This window comes from Pongo abelii, chromosome 10 (genome assembly GCF_028885655.2).
Source record: "Pongo abelii isolate AG06213 chromosome 10, NHGRI_mPonAbe1-v2.0_pri, whole genome shotgun sequence".
Classification (NCBI taxonomy): domain Eukaryota; kingdom Metazoa; phylum Chordata; class Mammalia; order Primates; family Hominidae; genus Pongo; species Pongo abelii.
This window is the reverse complement of record NC_071995.2, coordinates 45,736,605-45,761,906: the sequence shown is the minus strand read 5'-3', so window position 1 is coordinate 45,761,906 and position 25,302 is coordinate 45,736,605. Positions and strand designations below refer to the sequence as shown.

General features: G+C 41.9%; 1 protein-coding gene and 1 pseudogene across 14 annotated transcripts in view; both read left to right on the top strand.

Annotated features, from left to right (window-relative positions):
* SENP1 (SUMO specific peptidase 1) overlaps positions 1–25,302 on the top strand; it is a 99,649-nt gene that overhangs the window by 46,976 nt on the left and 27,371 nt on the right. For 8 of the 14 annotated variants that reach the window (XR_008511766.2, XM_054526609.2, XM_054526608.2 and 5 more), the window contains 4 exons: positions 9,070–9,273; positions 10,122–10,201; positions 11,141–11,225; positions 11,752–11,847. Coding sequence is in view for 13 of the 14 variants with exons in the window: in XM_054526609.2 (XP_054382584.1) it covers positions 9,070–9,273; positions 10,122–10,201; positions 11,141–11,225; positions 11,752–11,847 (465 nt within the window). In the remaining variant the exon portion in view is untranslated. 14 annotated transcript variants of the gene reach the window in all.
* LOC112135758 (large ribosomal subunit protein eL37-like) lies at positions 38–4,708 on the top strand (annotated as a pseudogene).

Sequence of the window (25,302 nt, the reverse complement as noted above, 5' to 3'; positions counted from 1 at the left end):
TACAGAAGAACAAAGATAGGAATAACTGTCAGAAACGATGCAGGCCAGAAGACAATGTAGCTACATCTTTAACGTACTGCAGAAGAAACAAATTTGTCAGTAGAAATTCTATACCCAGCAAATATATCTTTCAAAAAGTAAGGCTGTACTTTTCCAGACAAACAAATGCTGATTCATCACCAACAGACCTGTACCAGAAGAAATATTACATGTTCTTCAGGCAGAAGAAGAATATCAAATGGAAATGTCAGTCTACACAAAGGAATGAAGAGGAGTGGAATTGCTCTCATTTTTTCATACCTCTAGAAGACAGGTGACTAAGGCAGAACTAAAACAACATACCGTGGGATTTATAACATACAGAAGTAAAATATAATCACAGCACAAAGGAGACAAAATGGACAAATATACTGTTGGAAGATCCTTCTACTCTACATAAAGTGGTATAATGTTATATGAAGGTAGACTATGATAAGTTAAAGGCATAGTAAATCATAGAGTAACCACTAAAAAATAAAAATTAAAAGCAAGATATATTTACTAAGCCAATAATGGAGGCAAAATGGAGCTTTAAAACTCCAAAAGAGTTGGAAAGAAGAAAAAAGATAGAAAGAACAAATAGAACAAATAGGAAAAAAGAGCAAGATGGTAGATTTAAACTCAACCACATTGATATTAAATGTAAATTATCCAGGTCAACATTGTCCAATAGAAATATAATGTGAGCCACACATTTTAAATTGTCTAATAGTTACTTTTAAAAAAGTAAAATGGGCCGAGTGCAGTGGCTCATGCCTGTAATCCCAGCACTTTGGGAGTCCGAGGCGGGTGGATCACTTGAGGTCAGGAGTTTGAGACCAGCCTGGCCAACATGGTGAAACCCCGTCTCTACAAAAAATACAAAAATTAGCCAGGCATGGTGGTGCATGCCTGTAATCTCAGCTACCTGGGAGGCTGAGGCAGGAGAATCGCTTGAACCTGGGAGGCGGAGGTTACAGTGACTGAGATCACGCCACTGCACTCCAGCCTGGGCAATGGAGCGAGACTTTATCTCAAAAAAAAAGAGAAAATAAAATGAAACAGGCGAAATTAATTTTAACATATTTAAGGCCAGGCACAGTGGCTCACGTCTGTAATCCCAGCACTTTGGGAGGCCAAGGTAGGTGCATCACTTGAGGTCAGGAGTTCGAGACCAGCCTGGCCAACATGGCGAAACCCTGTCTCTACTAAAAATAAAAAAAATTAGCCTGTCATCATGGTGTGTGCCTGTAATTGGGAGGCTGAGGCAGGAGATTCACTTGAACCCAGGAAGCAGAGGTTACAGTGAGCTGAGATCGCACCACTGTACTCCAGCCTGGATGACAGAGCAAGACTCTGTTTCAATTAAAAAATATATACATATATAAACTAATATATAGGTAATGTATGTTATATATAAATAATATATTTTTACATAAAAATATATATAATATAGGTTGGGCGCAGTGGCTCATGCCTGTAATCCCAGCACTTTGGGAGGCAGAGGCAGGTGGATCACCTGAGGTCAGGAATTTGAGACCGGCTTGACCAACGTGCTAAAACCCCGTCTCTACTAAAAATACAAAAATTAGCCAGGTGTGGTGGCAGGCGCCTGTAATCCCAGCTACCTGGGAGGCTGAGGCACGAGAATCGCTTGAACCTGGGAGGTGGAGGTTGCAGTGAGCCAAGATCACACCACTGCACTCCAGCCTGGGTGACAGAGTGAGACTTTGTCTCAAAAAATATATATATATAAAATGTATTTTTTATATATAATATATTAAATAATATATTTATATATGTAATATATATTAAATTATATATATTAAATAATATCTTTATATATGTAATATATATTAAATTATATATATTAAATAATATATATGTAATATATACTATATAATATATACTATACTATATATACTATATATAATATATACTATACTATATATACTATATATAATATATACTATATATAAAATGTATATAATATATACTATATATAAAATGTATATAATATATACTATATATAAAATATATTAAATTACATATACTATATATTTAATATATAGTATATATTAAATATATAGTATATAAATATATAGTCTATATTAAATAATATATATAAAATAAAATATATATTAAATAATATATATCATGTATTAAATTATATTATAGTTATATATTATATATAGATCTATAATTATATATATTATTAATATATATTTATATATTATATATTATATATAGTAATATATAATATATTAAATATTAATGTATTATATATTATAGAATATGTAATATATTATTAATATATATTATACATTATACATTAATATAAATTTATAAAATATGTATTAATATATATTTTATATATTTATATATTAAATAATATATATTATATATTCAAAACATTATTTAACAAAATATGTCATTTTGGCATGTAATCAGAATACTATTGAGATATTTTACCTTCTCTTTGAAATGTGCTATGCATTTTACACTTATAGCACATCTCTAGTTGGATTAGTCACATTTGAAGTGCTCAATAGTCACATTTGGCTAGTGGCTGCCTTACTGAACAGTGTAGGGTAAACATCCAATTAAAAGGCAGAGATTGGCTATCCTTGGGGAGGCCAGCAAATTTCCGGATAAGGGAAGCTAGTGGGCAGGACAAAGGCATGCAGTGGCCCTCGTGAGCCAGAAGAATAGCTGCTGACTGATGCCTGGGGGACCAAGCCCATAATTGTGGAGCTGGAGCCACACTGTGTCCCTTGCTTCAGTCTGGTCTTTGGGAAGCCTGCACAGTTCTGACCTCAGTTGAGAGCTGAGGGAAGAAATTTGGGAATGTTTGGCCATGTGTAACAGCAAAAGGATTCATTGGTGAGGGTGTCTGGCAGGTATCCGTAAAGATAATAAGATAAAGGGAACATCGCTGTTTGGAAAGTGTCGTGATACGATACACAAGTTGTGCTGCCTCTGTGGCTCTAAGGCCTACCACCTTCAGAAGTCAACCTGTGGCAAATGTGGCTCCCCTGCCAAGCGCAAGAGAAAGTGTAACTGGACTGCCACGGCTAAAAGAAAATACCACGGTGACTGGTTGAATGAAGCACCTAAACATTGTATACTGCAGATTTAGGCATGGATTCTGTGAAGGAACAACACCTACACCCAAGAGGGCAGCAGTTGTGTCATCCAGTTCATCTTAAGAATTTCAATGATTAGTCACACAATAAATATTCCGGTTTTTAAAAATGTATATATTTTAAACATATATATGTTTATATGTATATGTCATATCTATATTACATATATGTGAAAAGAGGCAGAGATTGTCAGATTGGATTAAAAAGCTGTCTGTAAGAAACCATTTATTTATTATTTAGTTTTGGTCTTGTTGCCCAGGCTGGAGTACAATGGCATGATCTTGGCTCACTGCAACCTCAGCCTCCCAGGTTCAAGCAATTCTCCTGCCCCAGTCCCCCGAGTAGCTGGGATTACAGGCACCTGCCACCACACCCAGCTAATTTGTCTATTTTTAGTAGAGATGGGGTTTCACCATGTTGGCCAGCCTGGTCTTGAACTCCTGACCTCAGGTGACCCACCTGCCTTGGCCTCCCAAAGTGCTAGGATTACAGACAGCCACTGCGCCTGGCCAAGAAACCATTTTAAATGTAAAGACGTACGTTTACAAAAGTTAAGGGACAGAAAAAATACACCCTGCAAACATGACTCAAAAGAAAAAGTGACTTATTAACATTATACAAATTAGATTTCAGAACAAGGAATATTATCAGTAATAGAGACATTTCTTAATGATAAAGGGGTCAGTTCATCAAGAAGGCTTAACAACCTAAATATGTACACACCTAATAACAGAACTTCGAAATATGTGAAGCATAATCTGATAGAACTGAAAAGAGAAATAGACAAATCTATTACTGTTGGAGGTTTCACTGCCTCTGAGTAATAGATAGAATAAGTAGAAAATCAGTAAGGATATAGAAGACTGGAACAGGTAAATCGATCCTGTGCACCCAAATGTTTGTACACCAGAAACCCTTTTTCCTCTACTCAGCCCTCTATGCCCTATCCTACGTGGAGAAGCAGGGTAACTGGAGCATTTCCTGTCTCTCTATTATTTTCCCTCCAAGACTGTATTCTCCCTCTCATTCCTTGTTGTCAATTTACGTGGATGAATTGGAAAAATAGCAAGCTGACATGTCTCTTTTTTGGGGGGATGGGTTCTACTCTATAAACCCACATTAGTTATTACCAGTTGTTTCCAATTGGAAAAGCATTGGACTGTTGGAACACAGTATTTCTAACTTCACCAGCTAGTGAAAGGCCAATGAGGAACAAACTCATAGGAAATATGGGGGACAGGAGGATAGTGAAGGAGGAATTAAGATAGAATCTACATAGCAGACTGTAATTACACTGAAACCACAGCTAACCAGGCAGACTAATTACCTACTTGGTAAGCTTCATCTCTGAAAAGAAAGAGATATCTCTCAGCTATTCAGCATCACAATAGCCTGGTGTATAGAGAGCATATTCTTACTTGATTGGTGGTATAAAATAAGAAGCAAAACTATAGGGAAGTACCAAAGTCACCTGATTTTTATTGCAGAGTCAGAATCTGGAACCAGAGCACTTGCATTTTGATGAACATTCTTTTTTTTTTTTTTTTTTTTTTTCCTGAGACAGGGTCTCACTCTGTAATCCAGGCTAGAGTGCAGTGGTGTGATCATAGCTCACTGCAGCCTCAAACTCCCGGACTAAAGTGACCCTCCTGCCTCAGCCTCCCAAGGAGCTGGGACCACAGGAATGTGCCACCATGCCTGGCTTTTTTGTTTATTTTTAGTTTTTAGAGAGAAAGTCTCACTATATTGCCCAGCCTGGTCTCGAATTCCTGGCCTCAAGTGATCCTACCACCTTAGCCTCCCAAAGTGCTAGGATTACAGGCAGGAGCCCACACCCAGCTTTGTCTAGCATTCTAACTTTCAGAATATATATTTTTGATGGGAATGGGGGGAATTGGTAGTGGTCATAGTTTGATAATTTTTCCAAGGAGTAGTTAAATCTGAGTGATGCTCAGTAAAGAGAGGAAACAGCCTGCAAACATTAAGTTCAACCAGACAAACCTAGCCTTAGGAATAGGTTTTCCTTAGAGAATAAAAGCTGATTGCATAAGAAGGAAAAAAACTAGGCAAAATGAAATAAATTAGTAAAGTGAATATGATGAATCCACCATTGCTATACACTTATGTGTGGAATAAAATGATCAGAACTAAAGTTTTCTAACGTGACTCTTGGCTTCCACATTATTATGGTTTATGTCTTTGAAGTGTTTCTAAATAGAACTAGCCCTGATTAACCAGGGATTTGTGCAAGGTCACATGGAGAACAGTAGTTATTCTCCATAAATGACTCCATAAACATGTTGCTTGCCTGTCTTTCTCTAAAAGTTTAGCTATAATTCTGATAATTTGTTCCTTGAATTGGCATGTAAGAAAAATTATGTGTGCATGTTCGCAGTGAGGGAAACCTGCCTTCCTGGTTTCTATAATATTACTAGGTTAGCTCCTATGAGTGAATGACCTGAACTATACTATTCAAATGCTGCTGTTAGTCTTTTGGACTTTGTGGTTGACAAGGGTAAATTTAATTTGAAAATCAGAATGGGGAGGTCAAGGTGAAAATCTAGAGAGGTAAAATTGGAAAAATGGCTTTTGTCCCCCCAAAAGTTGTCTTGATCTCTGCTCAGAAGTATTGTCATGCCCAGGCCTTTTAGAACATTTTTTCTCAAGCTAATTAGAAGGGTTCAAACTATAAGCATGAGAATGGCTAAAAATCAAGACTTTACTGGTAGTGAAATGTTTTATTTCTAAAAACATGAGAAAACAATAGTTTGGCTGGTTTACTGGGGAAGAAGGAAGATACAAATAGCATTGGTCATTTATGTCATTGTGGTAATGTACAGGAAAAGGATTGAATCCTTAGTTTGAAAACATTATAGGCTTTTCTCTGAAAGAAAAGCTTTTTTCAGCTTCAGCCTGGCAGCTCTTCAAATAAAATCTCAAAGGAATAAGGCACTATAAACAACCCACCCATCCCTAAACATGACTGCATAGACAAGTAGCTGCTTATGGCCAAGGCTGCGAAGGCAGCAGGAAGGATAGCTCCTTAAGCACCAAGAGCCACCGTGAGCAAATAGAGGTAAGTGTGGGTCCCAGAAAAGGTGACAGGTGGACTAACGTTGACAGTTAGTCCTCAGATTGTGGTATATTGGTGAGACAAATAGCGAGCACAGGGCTCATCTACTTTTAGCTCCTTATTTCAAAGGGAATTTAGGATCTGCTGGTGCGAAGAGAGTCTTGTTTGAGGATAGGGCTGTTGCCAACTTGGCGTGGGGGACCGTTGTCGTCACAAAAGTCAAGCAAATGCTGTGACCATCACTGCTGCTCTTTCATCTTGAACACTGTGATCCCTTCTCTCATTTCTTTTTCCTTCATCTTCAGCCCTCCTCTGTGAGATGACATGTAGGACTTTTTTGTTCTCTCTTAGCTTATTTTTTTGGTTTAATTGTGTCTTGGCTGAACTCTGGCAATTTTCCTCATTTGGATGGAGTAATAGCTAAAAAATTGAGGAGAAAGACTTGAATCCAAATTCGCCTTGGATGTCAGATTTACATTCACAGCTAATGTGGGGAGCATTGAGGTCACCAAACTCCCTTCTACTGGGATCTAGGGGAAATGAAAAAGAACCCAGATCATTCCTTAGAGCTAATTAACTAGTTGACTTTGGAGGAGGCCATTTCCCTCTCAGTTGAGAAACTTTGGTTGGGTGCAGCAATGGAAGAGGAATTCTCAAAGGGAACAGATACCATGGTGTCTGATCACTGGGATTCTCTGTTCTTGTTCAGCTGTGTTGGTCTTTAGCTTTCTAGTGAACCCTCTCAAGGTGAAAAAACAAGCAAAACTCAGGCTGTGTAAGTCCAGCTAAGCTTCCTTGGTTTCTGGAACTCTTTCCTCTTGAAAAATAGAATAGTGATGTATAGCATGACACTCATTTATGTCATTTTTTTTTTTTTCCACTTCAGACTTACGATTCCAGAGGTAATCTCTGATAGGCATCTAGGGGAGATGTATCTCCATGGCTGTCACGTGCTTCACCGTCCTTATCTCTCTGCCTGATTCCTTTCACCTCCTGCTTCAGTCCTTATTTCTTGTTGGAATATATAAGCTGTCTGCCCCTACGGAAGGTTTCGCTTAACAGTAACTGGCAGGTCATCTGCTTACGTCTTGGATTGAAGGGTTTACCCTATAACATGGCCAACATTATAAGATGGGTAGAAGGCCAGAGGAATCAGTGAATTCCTAATTGCCAATTTTTCCTCATTAGAGAACATAGTTTACAGCCTAGAAATCTGTACTTGCTGGGAAGATCCTACTGCATTTATGGCTGCCTTCAGAAACCTAGAGGCAGTCTTTAGCACCATTATCCTGAGGGGCAGAGTTAGACTGAAAACTTATAGTTGAGAAATACCTGATTCTAATTGTGTCTTGATTAATTATTATCTATAACAACTGAGCTCCAGATATCTATTGGGCATCACACTAGGCAGAGAATAAGCCACAACCTGAGTCCTTTGGGCTGGCTGGGCCTGTTGCTCAGTCATCAGAGCTGCAGAGAAAACAGTGTCTTTCTTCAGTCCTAGCCTTCTCCCACCTCAGAGCTCTGCCTCATGGTGAGTGTGGTTTTCCCGCAGCTGCCTAGGCATCCTCATCTATAGGCCCTTTCTCTGGTCTAGACCATGCTCCGGTGTGTTCCTGGCAGTGTTCCCTGCTGCCTACCCAGTATGTCGTTGCTTACTGTTGGGCAGTAGCTCACTGTTCTGGCATCCTGGTGTGTAAATATTTGTCAAAGAACAGGGGCATTTTCCCATTCCCCAAAAAGCATTCTGAAAAATGTGCCTGTTTTCTTAGTCATATTTCCAAGCTGTGGATCAGTTAGCCCATTCATTCCTTGCAGTTGACAGACACTGGCCTGACCTCAGCTGGCCACATAAAGTAAGTATGCAGTAACTTCCGGCACAATAACTTTCAAGTTTTAGTACCAAAGAGTCCTGGACCTAATGGAATCATACACAACATAGTCACTATTAGAGAAGATATCGTTTCATTAACAGAAAGAATCACACATCTCCCCACTCAGCCATTGTAATTTCTTTCCACACTTAATATTGAAGGCATAAATGGAATCAACAAAGATGAGAAAGCTAACCGTATAGATTCTGGGGTAGAACGTTATTCTTCATGTTTGTGACTTGACTTTAGGTCTCATATAAGGTAGGTTTTTATACTTCCATGTGTGCCTTTATATAAAGGTGACATTGCTGAGCTATTATCAGTTTACAGGTGTTTTTCCAGTATAATTGATGGCTTCTCCTGTCACTTAGTTCTACGTGAGACCAAAAGAGTTTGCCTCTGCAGGATGGGTTATTAAGTTGAATAGGCAGTCTTTAACCACGGAGCAGAGTTTTCCATCTTTGTGTAAAACCATGTGGCTGTCATATAAAGTTTGAGTTCTTGATTTTAACTTGACTAACACTAGGCTCTAACTGAGCTCAGTATCTACTTAAATTGCTCACACAGTTCCAGTAGATAAAGGTAACTGCTAATGTGCATTATTAAACTGCTTGCATGCCTTCCTTTCCTTTTCTGTAAGCCTCACCTTAACACCCCTGTCTTTCTGCAGTCTTTTGACCTAACCTTCAGTCTTCTACAAGCCTCGCCAGCGTCTGCCCATTTGTACCCCCAACCCCATAATATATATGTCAGCTTTTTCTCTTTTCACCATTTATAGCACTTCAGCCTTCCCCCTTCTAGTCGGAATTTGATTTAGAGAAATGAGTCTGTTGGATGTTGAAGACTTAATTCAGTTTATTAGGAAACAATTACATATGCTATTCAACACAGCAACTGCAACTATTTTGAAAGGCTAGGCCTGAGTGTCTATTCTAATAGGTATAATTTCTCCCCACAGATCATCAATTTCTACATGAATATGCTGATGGAGCGAAGTAAAGAGAAGGGCTTGCCAAGTGTGCATGCATTTAATACCTTTTTCTTCACTAAATTAAAAACGGCTGGTTATCAGGCAGTGAAACGTTGGACAAAGAAAGTAGATGTATTTTCTGTTGACATTCTTTTGGTGCCCATTCACCTGGGAGTACACTGGTGTCTAGCTGTGAGTACCCCTTTCATTTTTGATAAAATGTAAAAGCTGTGTAATTATAGAACACACAGAGTGTAGTGAGTAGTAGTTCTACATGTTCCCTTGATTATTGAGAGAAAGAGTCTTTAGTAGTAGGTTGACTAAAATCAGATAGATCTATGAACTTCCTATCAAGATTGGGATATAGATTTTGAAGAAAGCTGTGGAATTTCCCTTTCTAGAAATATTTAAAAGAGAGTTATAGGGTGTCTAAGCAGCCTTAAAGAAAGGCATGGGGGGAAAAAAGTGACTTATTAATGATGCTGCCACTCAGATTCTGTGACTGTTATTTTCAGCCTAATCATAACTTACCTTGCTTACTTGGTAATTTAATATTTTTATGACTTTGTGAGCATTAGCTTAATGTGTTAATAAAACTATTTCACAGTCTGTTTTGGATTACATTTCAAAAGAATAAAGCCAAAAGGAACTTCTCAATATAAAGAAATAAAACCTGGAATCTGCTCACCATCTTTCTGAAACTTTGTGGAAATGATTGTGAGATACTCACCTTATATTCCCTGAAAATCATGTAGTTTCTTCACTGCTGTCCACTTTGCAGAGGGAGAGAATGAACATTAGAAAAAGGCTTCACAGCAGTAATGGGGCCACCTGTTGATCAGTGCCATCATAGTTTTATGTAAATAACTCTTCATTTTTTTTCTCTACAGATTAAGCATAATATAATGCAAAATATCAGTCAAACTTGTCATGATTTTGTAGGAAGTCTGGCGAAAGGTTCCAAAGGGCAGGGAAGGGAAAAACTGATAAACCAATTTTCTTCATTTCATAAACACACAGATTTTTTTTCTTATTCTCAGGTTGTGGACTTTAGAAAGAAGAATATTACCTATTACGACTCCATGGGTGGGATAAACAATGAAGCCTGCAGAATACTCTTGTAAGTAGGGAGTTGAGGACAGAAGAGTTTGATATTGGGTATAGGTGGTGTTTTTCCAGTAATTGAACTCAGTTGTTTCTATACCTTCAATGGAGTGATGGATAAAATCTTCATATTAAGTAAAAATGCATATTTTGTATCTAAGTAAGTTTAGTTTAAAAACAATATTAAAGTATGCCCTAATGGGAGCAATTACTATCCTAATGCACTAAAATATAGACTAGATATAAAGATATAGATGCTACTTAGAAATCATTTAATCCAACCTCCTAATTTTTCAGATGAAGAGACCAAGGCCCACAGAGGTGCCTTTGATTTGCCCAGGTCCTATTAGTTAGTGGCTCAGGTGGACCAGAATGCAAATCTCTTTATGCTCCACCTGTTTCATTTTCCAAAATACCTATTCCTCACTGTACCACTCTGATGGCCAGGAGGAAGTACATTCCACAATGGTGAACAGTTTGCACTTAAAAGAGTGCTCTATCGAAGGTATGCACTCAATACATTGTTGATTTGGATTTAATTTTTAGATAGGAGAGCCAAGCCTAACAATAGTAAATAAATACCTCATTAGTACCAGAAAAACACTTTTCTTCCATTAGATTGAGTTCTAAAGGACCATGTAAACCAAGGAAAAGAATAAAAAGAATTGTTCCTCAGAAGGAATGGTAGGTAGAAGGAGCTTAACTATTAGAGGCAGAGGTCATGTTCCTTTTGAGTTGACAGAGTGGACATTAGAAGAGACAAGCTAGAAGAGGCATGCTCAGCTCTGGAGAAAACTTAACAATCCAGGGATTCCCTGCCCAGCATTATATACTCTTTTCCTCAGAAGAGCAGATGAAACAAATTTGTTCCTAGGGATTGTCAGCCCCATTCTTAGTGTGGCAGCTGTCATCAATGTTCCCCACTGCTTATCTCATTCTCTCCTGATACCTTTAGGCAATACCTAAAGCAAGAAAGCATTGACAAGAAAAGGAAAGAGTTTGACACCAATGGCTGGCAGCTTTTCAGCAAGAAAAGCCAGGTACCTTTCATCTTGATGAAATAAAAATCCTAAGAGTAGGGTATTTGGGGAGGAAAGAATTTTACTGCTTAATTCCCAGGGACCACCTGTCTTCGTGTCTAGCCTGACTTCAGCTTGGTTGGTTGGTTTCTGGGGGAGAATAAATTAAGCTATCTGTAGGAAAAGTGATAGTGTGTTTCTTATGTAGAACTAGGTTTTCTAAATGCCCAGATATTTTACTAAGCTTTTCACTCCTAAGGGGAATGTTTGCTGATTATTTGGCCTCTGGGGGAGGGAGCAGTTTTTATACCCTTAGGTGCCATGGGAGTCTGAGATATTCTCCTGTTTGATTAATACGGAGTACACAGACCTGACTGGAATGTTGTATTTTGTTTCTTTGAGCCTCTGTTGTCCTGATTGGGGGGCCAGAGTCATCTGTTTATAATTTAGAGAAACCTGTACAATTTATATCTTTTGGTTCTTATTTTTAATCTAAGAAGGAAAGAAGCTTGGAAAGATGTCATTTTTGTTGTTGTTGGTCTTCCAGGAAATTCCTCAGCAGATGAATGGAAGTGACTGTGGGATGTTTGCCTGCAAATATGCTGACTGTATTACCAAAGACAGACCAATCAACTTCACACAGGTGAGCTGAGCCTTCCATAGGGAGCTCTAGGATTACCTTGTCTCCAAGCTGCCCTGTAGATGTTTTTCTCTCCAGTTGTTCTCTTTAGGGGCCTCTACCCTAACCTTTAGCATGCTTCAGCCCATGATTCATAACACTGATGGTTACTGCCTGAGCCACATCACAAAAGAAAGAAAATTAGTGATAAGCCACGTCCTGGGTTACCACACCTCAATTATTGTAGTAAAGGTTTCCTGGTCAAGAGCAGAACCTTCTCTGCCTGTCCCCTCTACCTACTGTAACTTCTAGAGAGAAGTTACCTGCTCTGGGACCAGAGCAGGTTTCTTTAGTTCCCTTGCATTTCGTTAGTAGTCAGGTTTGGGAATAGGCCATACCTCAATCTCCTAGTGTAATTTGTTATGCTGCCCCCTCCCCTGACCCCTCACTTGATGAATCTGGTCAGTCTTCTCTTAGAGAGTGATTGGTCATTTCTGTCCACGTGGTCTCTCAGACCAAAGTGGATTGAGATTAGAGATTATGGTTTATTCTGATGTGTTCTCCACTTAAGTCTTTTACTTCTGTTTGAATCAGTGGCTTTACCAGATTTTTCTACCATAGCCCTTTGTCTAGAGCAGCCTGAGCTGACTCTTCAAGTTCCCTTAATTCTTCTAAAAGGTGAATTTTTCATTTTTAGGCCTAGGCTCATATCCTCTTAAAAGTTCAACATAGAGGACTTATTAGACACCATTCTCAAAATTCTTAAGAGACGTGGGCATAGCCTGGAGATTCCTGGAAATACCCAGTGTAACTTCTAAGGCTATAATGATGAAAAATAACAATAGAAAAAGCAATGAAAAGAAAAAAACCACATGTAACCAAGAATGAATAATTTAAAAGACCAGAAATACAACTGAGACTGTTTGTTGAAAACTTTGCAAAAGAAAGAAGTATGGGGAAAGGAGTATCAGGTCTAGACAAAAGCATTGAAAATTAAGGGTGTCTCTGTGTCCCTGCAGCAACACATGCCATACTTCCGGAAGCGGATGGTCTGGGAGATCCTCCACCGAAAACTCTTGTGAAGACTGTCTCAGTTAGCAGACCTTGACCATGTGGGGGACCAGCTCTTTGTTGTCTACAGCCAGAGACCTTGGAAACAGCTGCTCCCAGCCCTCTGTTCTTGTAACACCCTTGATCCTGTACCAGGCCCTGGCGAGATGCATTCACAAGCACATCTGCCTTTCCTTTTGTATCTCAGATACTATTTTTGCAAAGAAACTTTGGTGCTGTGAAAGGGGTGAGGGACATCCCTAAGCTGAAGAGAGAGACTGCTTTTCACTTCTTCAGTTCTGCCATCTTGTTTTCAAAGGGCTCCAGCCTCACTCAGTCCCTAATTGTGGGACTGAGAAAAGCTTGGAAAGAATCTTGGTTTCGTATAAATTCTTGTTAGGCCTTACTAAGAAGTAGGAAAGGGCATGGGCAAAAGGTAGGGATAAAAACCACCAGCATATACATGGACATACACACACACCCACACACACAAACACACACACACACACAATTTTCACGATGTATAGTCAGGAATGTGACTGTAAACTGGACTTTGGGGCACAGGCATAAGTCCCTTCCTCCAGGACCTTTCCTATTTATATGTTCCTATACAAAATCCATCTGCTTTTATACGTAGCTGTTTTATCATCTGTAGCTTCATCCTATCCGGAGGCACAGCACATGAGCCCTGGACAGGTCCCAAAGTTCCAAGCAGTCCTTTCCGTAAAAGCAGGGGTTTGCATGTGCTACCAACACATGATACGGGGAAGACCCACCCAGGGAGCGGTTTCAGTGGCGCAACAAAGCACCATTTTTACTGTTGCCTACTTCTGACCAAGAAGAAAAAGGACCTTAGTATTTAGCATAAAATTCCAGCGTTGGATGAATGCAAGTCTAGTTTGGTCTGTGGCTAGTTTAAATATGTTTCTAACCACAGAGAATTTCATATATATATACATATATATATACACATACATATATATATGTGTGTATGTATAAAATTTCACAGGGATATGCTTTTTTTTTAAAAAAGACTGAATGTGTTCACCATTTAGCCTGTAGATTTATTTCCATTTTCCAAATTCCAGCACACAGAGATCCCAGCCCCTATGAGTAGGGTGTTTGTGGACTACCTAATGGAATATTTTGAGGCCTGGATGAACTTTGCCATATGGGTAGAGGTTACAGAGGGAGGTGATATTTTCAGCTAAAAAAAAAACGGGTGGAGTTTGGACTGATCAACTTGAGATTTAAAAACTGCTATTCCTTTTGTTCTTTCTAGCATCTCTCCCCACCCTCTGAGAGCTCCTCAGGCTTAGATAGTGAAGTGATCAAATGCCAGTGTCATTTTGTACTTAAGTTCCAAAGTAGGAACATTTTATACTTTTTTCTGTATTGTAATAGGTAGTTTTGTATGAAATCTTTTCTCCTCTCCCCTTGTACCGCATTCTTTCCAGCATTGTGCTTTTTCCCTGGGCTTATTTGAAAATTTTACTGTTTTATACAAGCTCGTTTAGTACATTTTTCTATGTTTTACCACAAGTTACAATTTGAAAAGAAAACTATTTTTTTTAAATATTCCATTGTTAACTGAATGTTACTGTTTCCACTCCAGCAACTACATGTCCTCCCTTCAACTGCCTGCCTTTTGGGGAAAGACCATCTTTTGTGTGTTTGTTTTCTCTCTCTCTTTCTTTCCTTTTCTTTTTCTATCTCTCTTTATTTTTCTTTCTTTTTCTTTGTTTTTGAGTTTTCTGTAGGAAATAAATAGCTTTCTATATATGAGTTGCTGGGGACCTTCACATTCTCTTTTAGAAAGCTGTGGCATGCAGTCTCATTGCAGGACTCCTGGAATATTGTCTGGTTCTTGGTATTTACTGTATGTAAGCAACAACTTGAAAGGTGGCAATATGGTGTAGATTTGGACTATGAATCAAAAGACCTTTTTCAGGTTCTTTCACTATTGTCTGGGGGACTCAGAACAAGATTGTTCTCTGTATTTATTGTTTGTCCATTTAGGTAACATCTGTCTTACCTTCCTCGCAGACTTTGTACAGACCAAAGCAACAAATATTTATTGCCATGTATAGCAGAAAATGAAACATGCAACAAAAGCACTTTGAAAAATATATAAGGAATTGTTGAGCCTGTCTGAATTTGGGCCCTCTTTCTGACTAATGCAGTTTTGCACAAGGTAGAAGTTAGTGACCCTGAGACCATCTTACCACCCTGGACCTGGTCCAAATACAGACTTACACAGTGGACCATTCTTTCCTGAGCTAATCAACAGGAGCAGGAGTAGTATCTGGAAACTTTCCCCTTTGTTTAGGGGTAGGCTTTGATGACCAGGAAAAAAAAAAAAAAAAAGGTATTTCTGCATTTTATGGCCCAAAGGCATGTTATTAGTATCTTATGTGATTTGCTTTAAACTAAATAAGACTTTTTTCTCCTGTCTTCCCCTTTCTCCTGTGTCCATTGCTCATATTTACCTGCCTTCCCTAAAAAAGGAATATTTGAGGGATGATAAGCACTAGATGCCAGCTATAGAGACCTCAACAGAAACCATAGTCCCAAGAATCACTCCGAGACCCTGAACAGAGAATATCAGAGAGACCTTTCTTACCCATTTGAGAAACACATGGTCTGAGGCACAGAGGCTAGTTACATCCCATTTGTCACCTGGGACCCACCATTGCTCCCAGGAGTCCTATTTAGGGTTGAATATAAGACTACTTTTCCCTCATCCAGCCTGGGGAATTTGTGTCAATTGACTTCTCTGTATGAGATGCTTCATACTTCTATGTGGAATTAATTTCTGGATTCTTTAGCCACTGTAATTATGCTAGCGTCTTCTACCGACTGCCCCCAGCAATGTTAGCACCAAGATCCTGAGGTAGAAACAGAGATAACCTGGAAAAGCACTTCCACCAACCCCATCCCATAGCCTGTCCATTACTGCCTGGTTTTACATGGCCCTTAAGCGGCTCTAGTGGGTAAAGGAGGAAGAGTTCACTTAAGAGCCCCAATGTTTTTAATGTTTCAGCTTCTGGTCCTGTGCCATCCCTCCAGCTTTTAAATATGTCTTGCTGGAGTAAGAGAGACGACTGACACCTGGGCTTTCTTTTTGTTTGGTCCACCTGGATGGACCAGCATGAGATGGAATATGATGGTTTCACCCTGGGGAGTTCACATACCCAAGAGAGTCAGAAAAAGAGGTGTTAGGCTATTAGGCCCTATTGTTAAACAGGCCACGTGCTGAACTCGTGGGAAGGGTACCTTATTTTCCTGCCCAGGAGCAATGCATCTACAGCTTGGAATTCCATGGGAAGGGACAAGGCTCATCCCAGCATCCTTTATTATAAGTCTAGGGCTTTGTTTTACCTGTACTGACTCCTAACATCTGTCTACTAAGAACACACACTACCATTCCCAGCTTTGAAAGTGGAAAAGGAAACAAGGGACAGAGGGTTATGCTGGTCACCTGTTAAAATAAAGGATCCCTTACACATACTTCCTTTGTGGGAGAGAAAAGAGTGGCTAGGAGGCTTTGAGCTGGGACCTCAAGGAAATGTTATTGTGGGCTGTCTCTTTGGCCTGTCGGAGATGGTAGGGATAATTCCAATTATGTGAATGGTTGGGCCAGGTGTCCAGGGGTCTTATCAAACTCTAAGATTCTGGAATGGTATTAAGTGCCACAATGTTGCTGGGAAGAGGAAGTCAAGGCGGAGATTCAAAGTTAAATTTTTAAGGCCACTGGCTTAACACTGGCTTGGTTTTAGAGTTAAGGTGACAAGACCTTAGCTGCAGAATTTTCTCCATTCCAATCTAAGGAGTAGCCATCAACTCCTTACTTCTGGAGATTGCCTTATCCTTTGCAGAACACAAGTGCTAGGAAAGGAAAAAGTGTGGGAGAGTGGCACACAAGAAGTCCAGAGTCCAGTCCACTGGAGACCCCTCATTCAATTTACTTGTATTCTTTTCACAAATACCTACTGAGTAATCGTACGCAAATCCTATCTCTTTGATGCCTTTCCTGATCACATGATCTTAGTATCTTTCATCTGGACATCTGCAGCCCTTATAATCAGAAAATAATATAAGTCCACATGGTATTTGTATTGTAATTCACCTTTTGCATCATGAATGGACTGAGACATGTAGCCACCAAGGGCAGGTAAATGATTTGGTGATTTTTTTTCAAACCAGGAATAAAAGCTGTTTCTGGCCTGCCAGTGATGAGGTAGAGGTAATTATTCAACATTTATTTAGAAAGACAACATTGTGGGCCAGGCACAGTGGCTCACACCTGTAATCCCAGCACATTGTGAGGCTGAGGTGGGAGGATCCCTTGAGTCCAAGAGTTCGAGATCAGCCTGGGCAACACAAAAAAAAATTTAAAAAGAAAAAAAATATTGTGGAGGAGGGAGGACTGCTCATGGCAGCCTGCAACCTCCTTTGTGGTCCCAAATCGTTCATCTCTGGCCTCAAACCTAACGCTCCACTCTGCCCTTAACAAAAACACCTTCCTCAGCATTTAGCATGCTCTTTGGGGTGGGTGGGGGTTCTCAGTCTCTATCCCAGGGGCCTTGTGGAAGTATTTTCTCTACACAGCTTTCTGTTAAATAGTTTCCTCCATCCTTTTTATTTCTGGTGATATTGTGCATCCCTCATAGATTGAGACTCTGAGTCTCTTACTTCTAGGAAGCCCCTCAGGCTAGGTGTTTTACAAGCACGTGTTTAAGCACTGGGCTTAGGCGCCCTGAAGGGTAGAGTGAAAAGATGGTTTGACTATGGAAATAAAAGCCACCGTGTTCTCAGGGTTTTATAGCCTGCTGACCTTGTCCTCAGGATCTTAGAGTCTGTATTAGAGTCTATAGACCTTATAGTTAACTAATTTAGGAAGCTAAGCAAACACCAAGCAATACACTTTATCAAGAAGGCAGACTCATAGGCATGTAGTTCCATACAGAGCTAGAAGTAGAGGATGAAGGGGCAAAGGTGGAGGTAAGTCAGGGATAATGTTGCCTTTATCTGCCTATCTATATGATTCTTCCTAATTTTTAAAAAGTTGACTTATTTAAAATAAACTGTGGATCTTGCTTTCTTGCTTTGACTGGAAACTCCCTGGTAAAAAGGACTTGATGGTGTTTGTCTCTCTGTCCCCCTGTCTCTGTGGCTGTTTGCTCTGTCTCTGTCTGTGCCTGTGTCTCCCGATCCAAGCTGGACCAGTGATTGGATCCTTGGTGTGGTCTGGATTTCTGAGTCCACCCCTTACCCAGGAGTCTGAATACTGTTCATTCATTTATTTCATCCCATATACCTGGAAGTGAAGCCTGGAACGCAAATAACATGCAAATTTGTGGCTCTTTGGCACTTTAAAAAACCAAACCTGTCTGTGGAGCCTGCCAGAGAACTTTCCTGAAGCCAAACACACCAGTCAGGACTTCCAACCCACCCTGCTAACTGTGGCTTTATGTTCTTGCTCCTCTCCCGCACCCCTTTCTTCTCACAATATAACTTCCAAGTGAAGTGCTTGCCACTTTTCTACCTGTAAAACTCACACTCATGACAGTAAAACATAAGAAAGCACCAACTTCTCAAAAATCTATTATTTTGGGGGAACAGTTTTCTCTATGTTGGGTTGGAAGATCCTCTTCTGGTCCCCAGGTTGTTCTCAAATTCTAAGGTTTTCTTTTAGTCATGGTTAAGACTTTGAAGACAATTGAATATGGAGTAAGTAGGGAAATCTTCAAGCCACGTTTGCTCTTCTGATTCCTGAATGTGGTTAAAAATAGCTGACGAATGCCTGGGTCTGCACCAGGTATCACCAGTCAGGCAATAGTCTGTCCTTGAGAATGGGGACCTGGACCTAACCAGGGTCAGAGTCAGCCTTTATCCCAAACCACTCCCTGGGTATCTGGTCTAGTCTTGGGCTCTGCAGAAAGTTACAAAGGGACGGGGGTGGGTGCCTGTTCCTTGAACCCCAGGAAAAATATTTTACTTCCTTACCTTCCTGTGCCTCATTTTTCCATTGTCTTATCACCAGCCAATCATCTCTGCCTGTAAGAGTCAACCCACCACTTTTCCAGTAGCATCCCCCACCACTCTCCCCTGCCCACTCTGCCTCAGCCACAATGGCCTCTTTGGTGTTTGTCTAAGAAGCCAAGCTTGCTTTTACCTCAGGGCCATTCTACTCAATGCTTCCTCTGGGCTCTGGTGGAATGTCACCCTATACCCCAATTCTCACACCCCATAGCTTTCTTACCCTCAGTTTTTCCCCACAGTACTTAACAGCATCTAACTATATTACAAGTTGACTCTCCCTTATCTGAAACGCTTGGGACCAGAAGTGTCTCAGATTTTGGAATATTTGCATTATACTTACCAGTTGAGCATTCCAAATCTGAAACCCAAAATGCTCCAATGAGCGTTTCCTTTGAGGGTCATGTCAGCACACAAAAAAATTCAATTTTGGAGCATTTCAGATTTGGGATGCCCAACCTGTATTAAATGATTTGTTTTATCCATCTCTCACTAAAATATCTGTTCTGGTCATTATGTATTCCAGGTGCCTAGAATAGTTGAAGGAGAGAATAGTTGAAGGGACGAATGAATTCCTGTTATTTAGCATCTTTGACCTGTGCTTCCATCATGAAGCCTCCACCCTATTCCAGGTTCTCACATCTTTGTGTCTAGTTTATACTTCCTACCTCAGAGTCTCTGGCTTTAAGTTCATTGTCCATTTGGCAATTAGAGTTGTTGTCTTCAAATAGTGTTAATGATAATATAAACATTTATCGAGACCTTGGCCTGAGACTTAACATGCCAGATACTTTATATGTATTACTTCATTTAATCTTCACAAATCTATGATGTAGGTACGTTATTATCCCCCTTTCTCAGATGAGAAAATGAGGAGGATAGGGATTGAATAATTTGCCCAGAGTCACAGATTTTCAGTGACAGAAACAGGAAGCATGTGACTCCAAAACCCCTAAAAGTACTAGAATCTGCTGCTTCCACATGGCCACACGACTTCATCTCAACAGGAAAAACGCCTGACCTAGACTCCAAGGGGACTCGACCAAAGTGAAACCAAATGAAAGAACCTTTGACAAAGTTCTCAAAGTCATCTTCTGCTTTTCTCTCGTGAGCAAGATTGAGATCCTTATTTGTCTTTTCATCATAGTTTGGAGGTCAAGGGGAATGAGAAGGTCCCTCTGCCATTGGGTTCATTTTCTCTTGGCTTCTCCAGACAGGGATAACAAGGAATTCTCCTCACCTCTCCCATGACAACCCTTTCCTGTCTGTCCTTTTTCTTTTTGGCTCCTTCTTTCATCCTCTGCTTTTGGCTGTGCACATTAGCAAACCTCTTTTCCCTCAAGGTCTCTAGTCTGAATCCAGAAAGGGGAAGCCTAGGGATTGAAGGTGGTGAGGTAGGGAGACATCAAGTGGATTCAGCCTGTCCCCACCGACAGCCTCAGGAATCCAGTGTGCCAGGCGGTGGCCCTCTCTGGGGATGACCTGAGGACCTATACTTGTAGAAATTTGGAAACATTTCTAGTGTTCCATTTTATCTTTTTGCCTCGGTCTGTGTCTCCCGCTCTGTCTCTTCATCATGGAGTTTCCTCAGCCATTCCTACTGGTTTGAGAATGTCAGGAATGCAGAGCCTTGTGCCCTCCCTCTCCTCCACCTCCCACCCCCATACACTGAGTCCCTCTGCCCTGTAGAGGCGGAAGTTAGTTCAGCTACAGACTGAGGGGGAGGTGTGCCGCCCTGTTACTGGAGAAGGAAGACAGCACACATTCTGGCTCAACCCTTCCTCCCGCCCTCTCTCCTATTTCATCCCCAAAATCAGTCTGCCACTTTCATCTTCCTCTTCAACAGATGGCCTTTCCCACCCTCACCCCTCACTGGAGGCCTCTCTTGATGGTAATTACTCCTAATTGTTTTCCCTTGGCTCACGAAGCCTTTCCTTGCCTGCCCTGAGCCAACAGCTCTCCTGTGTCTGCTCAGAAAATGGGCTCAACTCGCATGGAAAGAGAGGCTAGCCTCTTTGGGCTTCAAAACCCTGGCTTTCTAGATCTAAGTCAGAGGGGAGGCACCCACTTGGGCTCTCTCAAGGCAAATTGCAACAGAGAATAGTGACCAAACTCCAGCAGCAAGGTCTCCTGAGGAGCTCTGAGCATTTCCCTGAAGATCTCAGCACCAGAGAAGGTCCTTTGGGTCTGGCTAGGAAGGGGAACTACAGGACTCTTGAATGGAGTCTCCAAGCCCCACAGCTCTGGCCCTGGTGGTGTGGAGATGCCTATCTCTCATCAGCCATTCCCCTTCTCACCAGAGGACCATCCTCCACCTCCCACGCCCCTCAGTTCCATGTACCATCCTACACCCCAGCCAATAAGGTGAGGAGGCCTTTCCCCAGAGCTTGAGACCATCTCACATCCCCTCACTCACTTGGTCATGCACACACAGGCTGGCTTTATGTTGCTCCCTCCTGGTAGCCCCTGCTTCCTTATCGACACCACAGTAACTGGTGGTAGGGGTGAGGAAGGAGGGTGAAGATCATGGGTAGTGGGGTGGTGAGGAGGTATACACACTGTCCCTTTCTCTTTCAGCAGGGCTACTGATCCTGATTCATTCTACCCTCAAAAGAAGGTCCCTAGTGGTCTAGGGCTCTTGAAAATCCTATCTACCCCCAGAAAAGGATTGTGTGGTATCACTGAGAGAAGAGGACATAGAAATATTTTATTTATTCATTCATTCATTCAACAAATACTTAGTGAATGCCTACTATGGTGCTGGACACTTTCTGCATCTCTTGGCCCAGACACGTAACACTTTGCTCTAGCCCCAGCCTAAAATATCCTTTCCCAGGGCTCAGTTCCATGGCACCTGGCAGCCTGAGCCACATCGCCTCCCACACACCTCCACCCCAACTCATTGCTGCTTTGTGCAGCTGTAAAGCCTCTTCTAGTGGGCAAAACAGGCTCTGCAAGAAGAGCCCTGAGAAGTAGACATAAGAATGGAGGAAAAGCCAGTTTTACCAAATCCTAGACCTCTAAGGAGTCTCGAAGACACACCATAAAGGGCCTGAACTGAGAGATTTCCCTTAGACTCAAAGATAGCATGGTTGGACCTTCTGAAGCTAGGTCTGTTTTTCCTTCTTTCCTATATCGGGGCCAGGGAATCAAATTCTATTTTTAACAGAATGCTTACATGAATCTAAGAGTCTTCATTTATTTATTTACCCATCTCTTCATTCATCCTTCTATTCATTCAACTGCTTACTCAGTATTCTAGGAGCTACTCTGTGCCAGGCATGGGGATAGAGGGAGGAATGTAGCATGGTCGCTGGTCTATGGGCCTATCCTTTGGTCCCCAAGTTCTCTCTCTCAGCTTTGGCTACTTCAGATCTTCCTTCTCTCCTTGTGTAGGGGACCAGACTCCAACCCAGGAAGTCTCTCAATGGGTAACTGGAATTCCTACATCAGAGGCTACTGGTAGTCAGGGCCAGCCAGGGGAATAGAGGCCGGGCTAGTGATAGGAGGAATGAGGAAGGTGCCGCCAGGCCACTGAGCCCATCACTGTGGTTTGGCTCCTCTGGTGAAAAAATAGCAAGCCTGGACAACCATCTCCCTGTGTCCTGAGCTCTGGGTTGCTCCCAGATGGGAGTTGCTCCATTAAACAAACCACAGCCAAAGGCAATAGGGGCCCAGGCCCACAGAGCACTAGAAGGCGGAGTGGGAACATGGGGCCCAGGATAGAATGTGAGCCAAGCCCGTCCATCACAGGCACAGTGGTGTGAATGAGGCCCCATGGCTGGATGGAGGGATGAGCCCACGTAGCAGGAGCTGCAGGTGAGTCAGGGAATGAGTTGCCACTCCCAGACTCAGGCACAGGACAAATCTGAGACAGCCACAAAGCAAATAAAGTCAGCTTTCTAGAGTCAGATTTAGGAATTAGCTGAAGATTCTTCCCCCAAAACTGCCCAGCTGGGTAATAGGTTGAGAATAGGGTTAAGAAGAGAAGGTTTTGACCAGACACCAGTGGGGTGGGGACATGTATGCAGATGTGCGTGTGCTATTTTGAGTTTGGGTCTGTAATTTCTTTCTCCTGTGTCTTCTACTTCAGTCTAAAACCAGAAGAACTCTGAGTGGTTTGGGCTTCCCCAGGCCTCTCCTCCCCTTTCCACATGTGGCTGAGGGTGAGTTAATGGGACCTGCACACACAGAGGCTTACACAGCTTTGCAGACAGAGGCCCATTCATACCAGGAGTGCGCGGCACCTCTCTCCCGGGCTGGCCTGCAGTGCTGGTCCTGTACCACCAGCATGTGCGAATGAGGGACGTGCGCCCTTGCACATGCAGCCTTGCTCTTCAGCACACACACACGGTCACGCTCAGCTCTTTTAACCCTTTACCACCATGTGCAGGGTGGCTCTTGGTTCTTGGCTTGGGCTCTGGCTTTGCCTTTTTTAGTTTATTTTACCCAATCTGGGACCCACCTGAGTTAACCCTTAAACAACCTCCTCAGAACCCCAGGCAGTCCACCTTGGTGGCACTTGCTAACCTTCCAGTCCCCGGGTAGGGGAGTGAACACAATCTCAGCCAAAGAACAGCATGGAGATGCCACCTTCCAGTGGAGGGAAAGAGAGGACTGTTAAAATCTGGATGCAAGCCACAGCCATGCCACTAGCAAGCTGTGGGACCTCAGGCAAGTTATTTGACGCCTCTGGACTTCAGTCTCTGAACTGTGAGGTGAGAGAAGAGCTTGAGGAGGGGTAAACCTGAGGGCCACAGATAACCCTCTGAAATGATACACAAAACATGTAGAATTCTACATTTTGCTGGAAAGAGGTTTCATGAGTTTAGCCAGCTTATTCTGGGACCCTTGAACCCCCTCAAAACCTGAGAACCAGTGAACTTGAACATTCCAAGACCCTGTATGAGTCAGTTTCTTTGTAAGTGATGTGGATATGGCCATTAGAGTCCACTCAGTCATCTAAGGTCAGTGTCAACATCACCTTGCCCCTAGTGCCTGAAGTTAGTTCCCCTACATGACCCCAATCCTATACCCCTAGGTTGTGGAACCACAGGCCCCTATCACATCCAGGAAGAGCTCAGCTCCGGGTCAGACTGATGCTTTCTCATCGGATGGACCCCTTTGTTGAATGGGGTCCAGTCTAGCAGGAGCCATGGGGCAAGATGGAATGGAGGATGGGTGAATATCAGGAATAATAACCATGATACTGGTGTCTACCAAGTGCTTACTATGTGCCAGGCATTGTGTAACAAACCAATAAAGTACATAATACCATTATTTCCATTTCACATATGAGGAAACTGAGGCTCATGGAGATCGTCAGTTGCTCGGGATCACTCAGCCAGCAAATAGAAGACACTAGCACTGAGAGAAGATCTGTCTGACTCCAAAGTCTCTACTCTTAGAAAAGAGAAGGAATGAGAGGACATTGGGGGGATGACCCCATCTCTGGTGACATTTCAGATGCATTGGGCAATGCAGTGCAGCATTTGGGGCACAAAGCTGCATGAGGGATCTCTCTGGGGAGAAGAGGCCAGGGCCAGCAGTCTACCTCAGCCAGTCCTTGGGGGTATGAGGGCAGCCGGGAGGCTGGCTGAAGGCACTGGCTCTCCAGAGCTTTCGCTGAGGACTTGCTCAAAAGCCTCTTTGTTCACTGTTCCAGCTTCCACAAGAAGCTCTCCACCCCTGGGTCCTCAGTGACCTTGGGCTGCCCCACCAGCATACAGGGGTCTCCAGTCCCTCCTACCGTCAGCCAGAAAACAGCCAGCCCTCATCACTCTACAGGATTTTTAAAAGGATGGGTGGCTCAGGGACAAGGGACAGGACTGCTAGGGAGATAGGGTGGGCAGGAGGGACTGTGTTAGGAAGAATCAGTGGAAGGCCTGTAAGCTGGCTGCTCCCCAAACAAACATTTTACTTCTTTTGGAGGCCAGGAATGAAAGACTTATTAGCTGTTTATATTACTTAAAAGAGTTTTGCAAATGCTTATTAAGTTGCAGTTATTAATATTAATTAATTATTATTGATTATTAAAGGACTCAGAATCTACTTGCTAACACTGTTTCTCTGTCTTCTTCCTGTAATCCCTCCCATTGCCCCCTTCTAGCCTCTATGCTATCAGAAAGAGTGAGGAAGACTGGAAAATATGCCAGTGGGATACTTGACAGGTCCCCTTGAACTGAACTCCAGCCTTCTTCATCCCCAGACTGGCATCTAGAAGGAACCAGAGTATGCAGGAAGGAGTCCCAGCCTGAAGGTTCTGGAGGGTAGAGTCAGCTCCACTGGGAGCAGGGAATCAGGGCATCTCTAGTGCCTTTTCTACTTCTCTTACTGGACACTCCTAAGACTGGTTTTCTTCCACTTTTTGCTTTGGCCCTTCTGGAT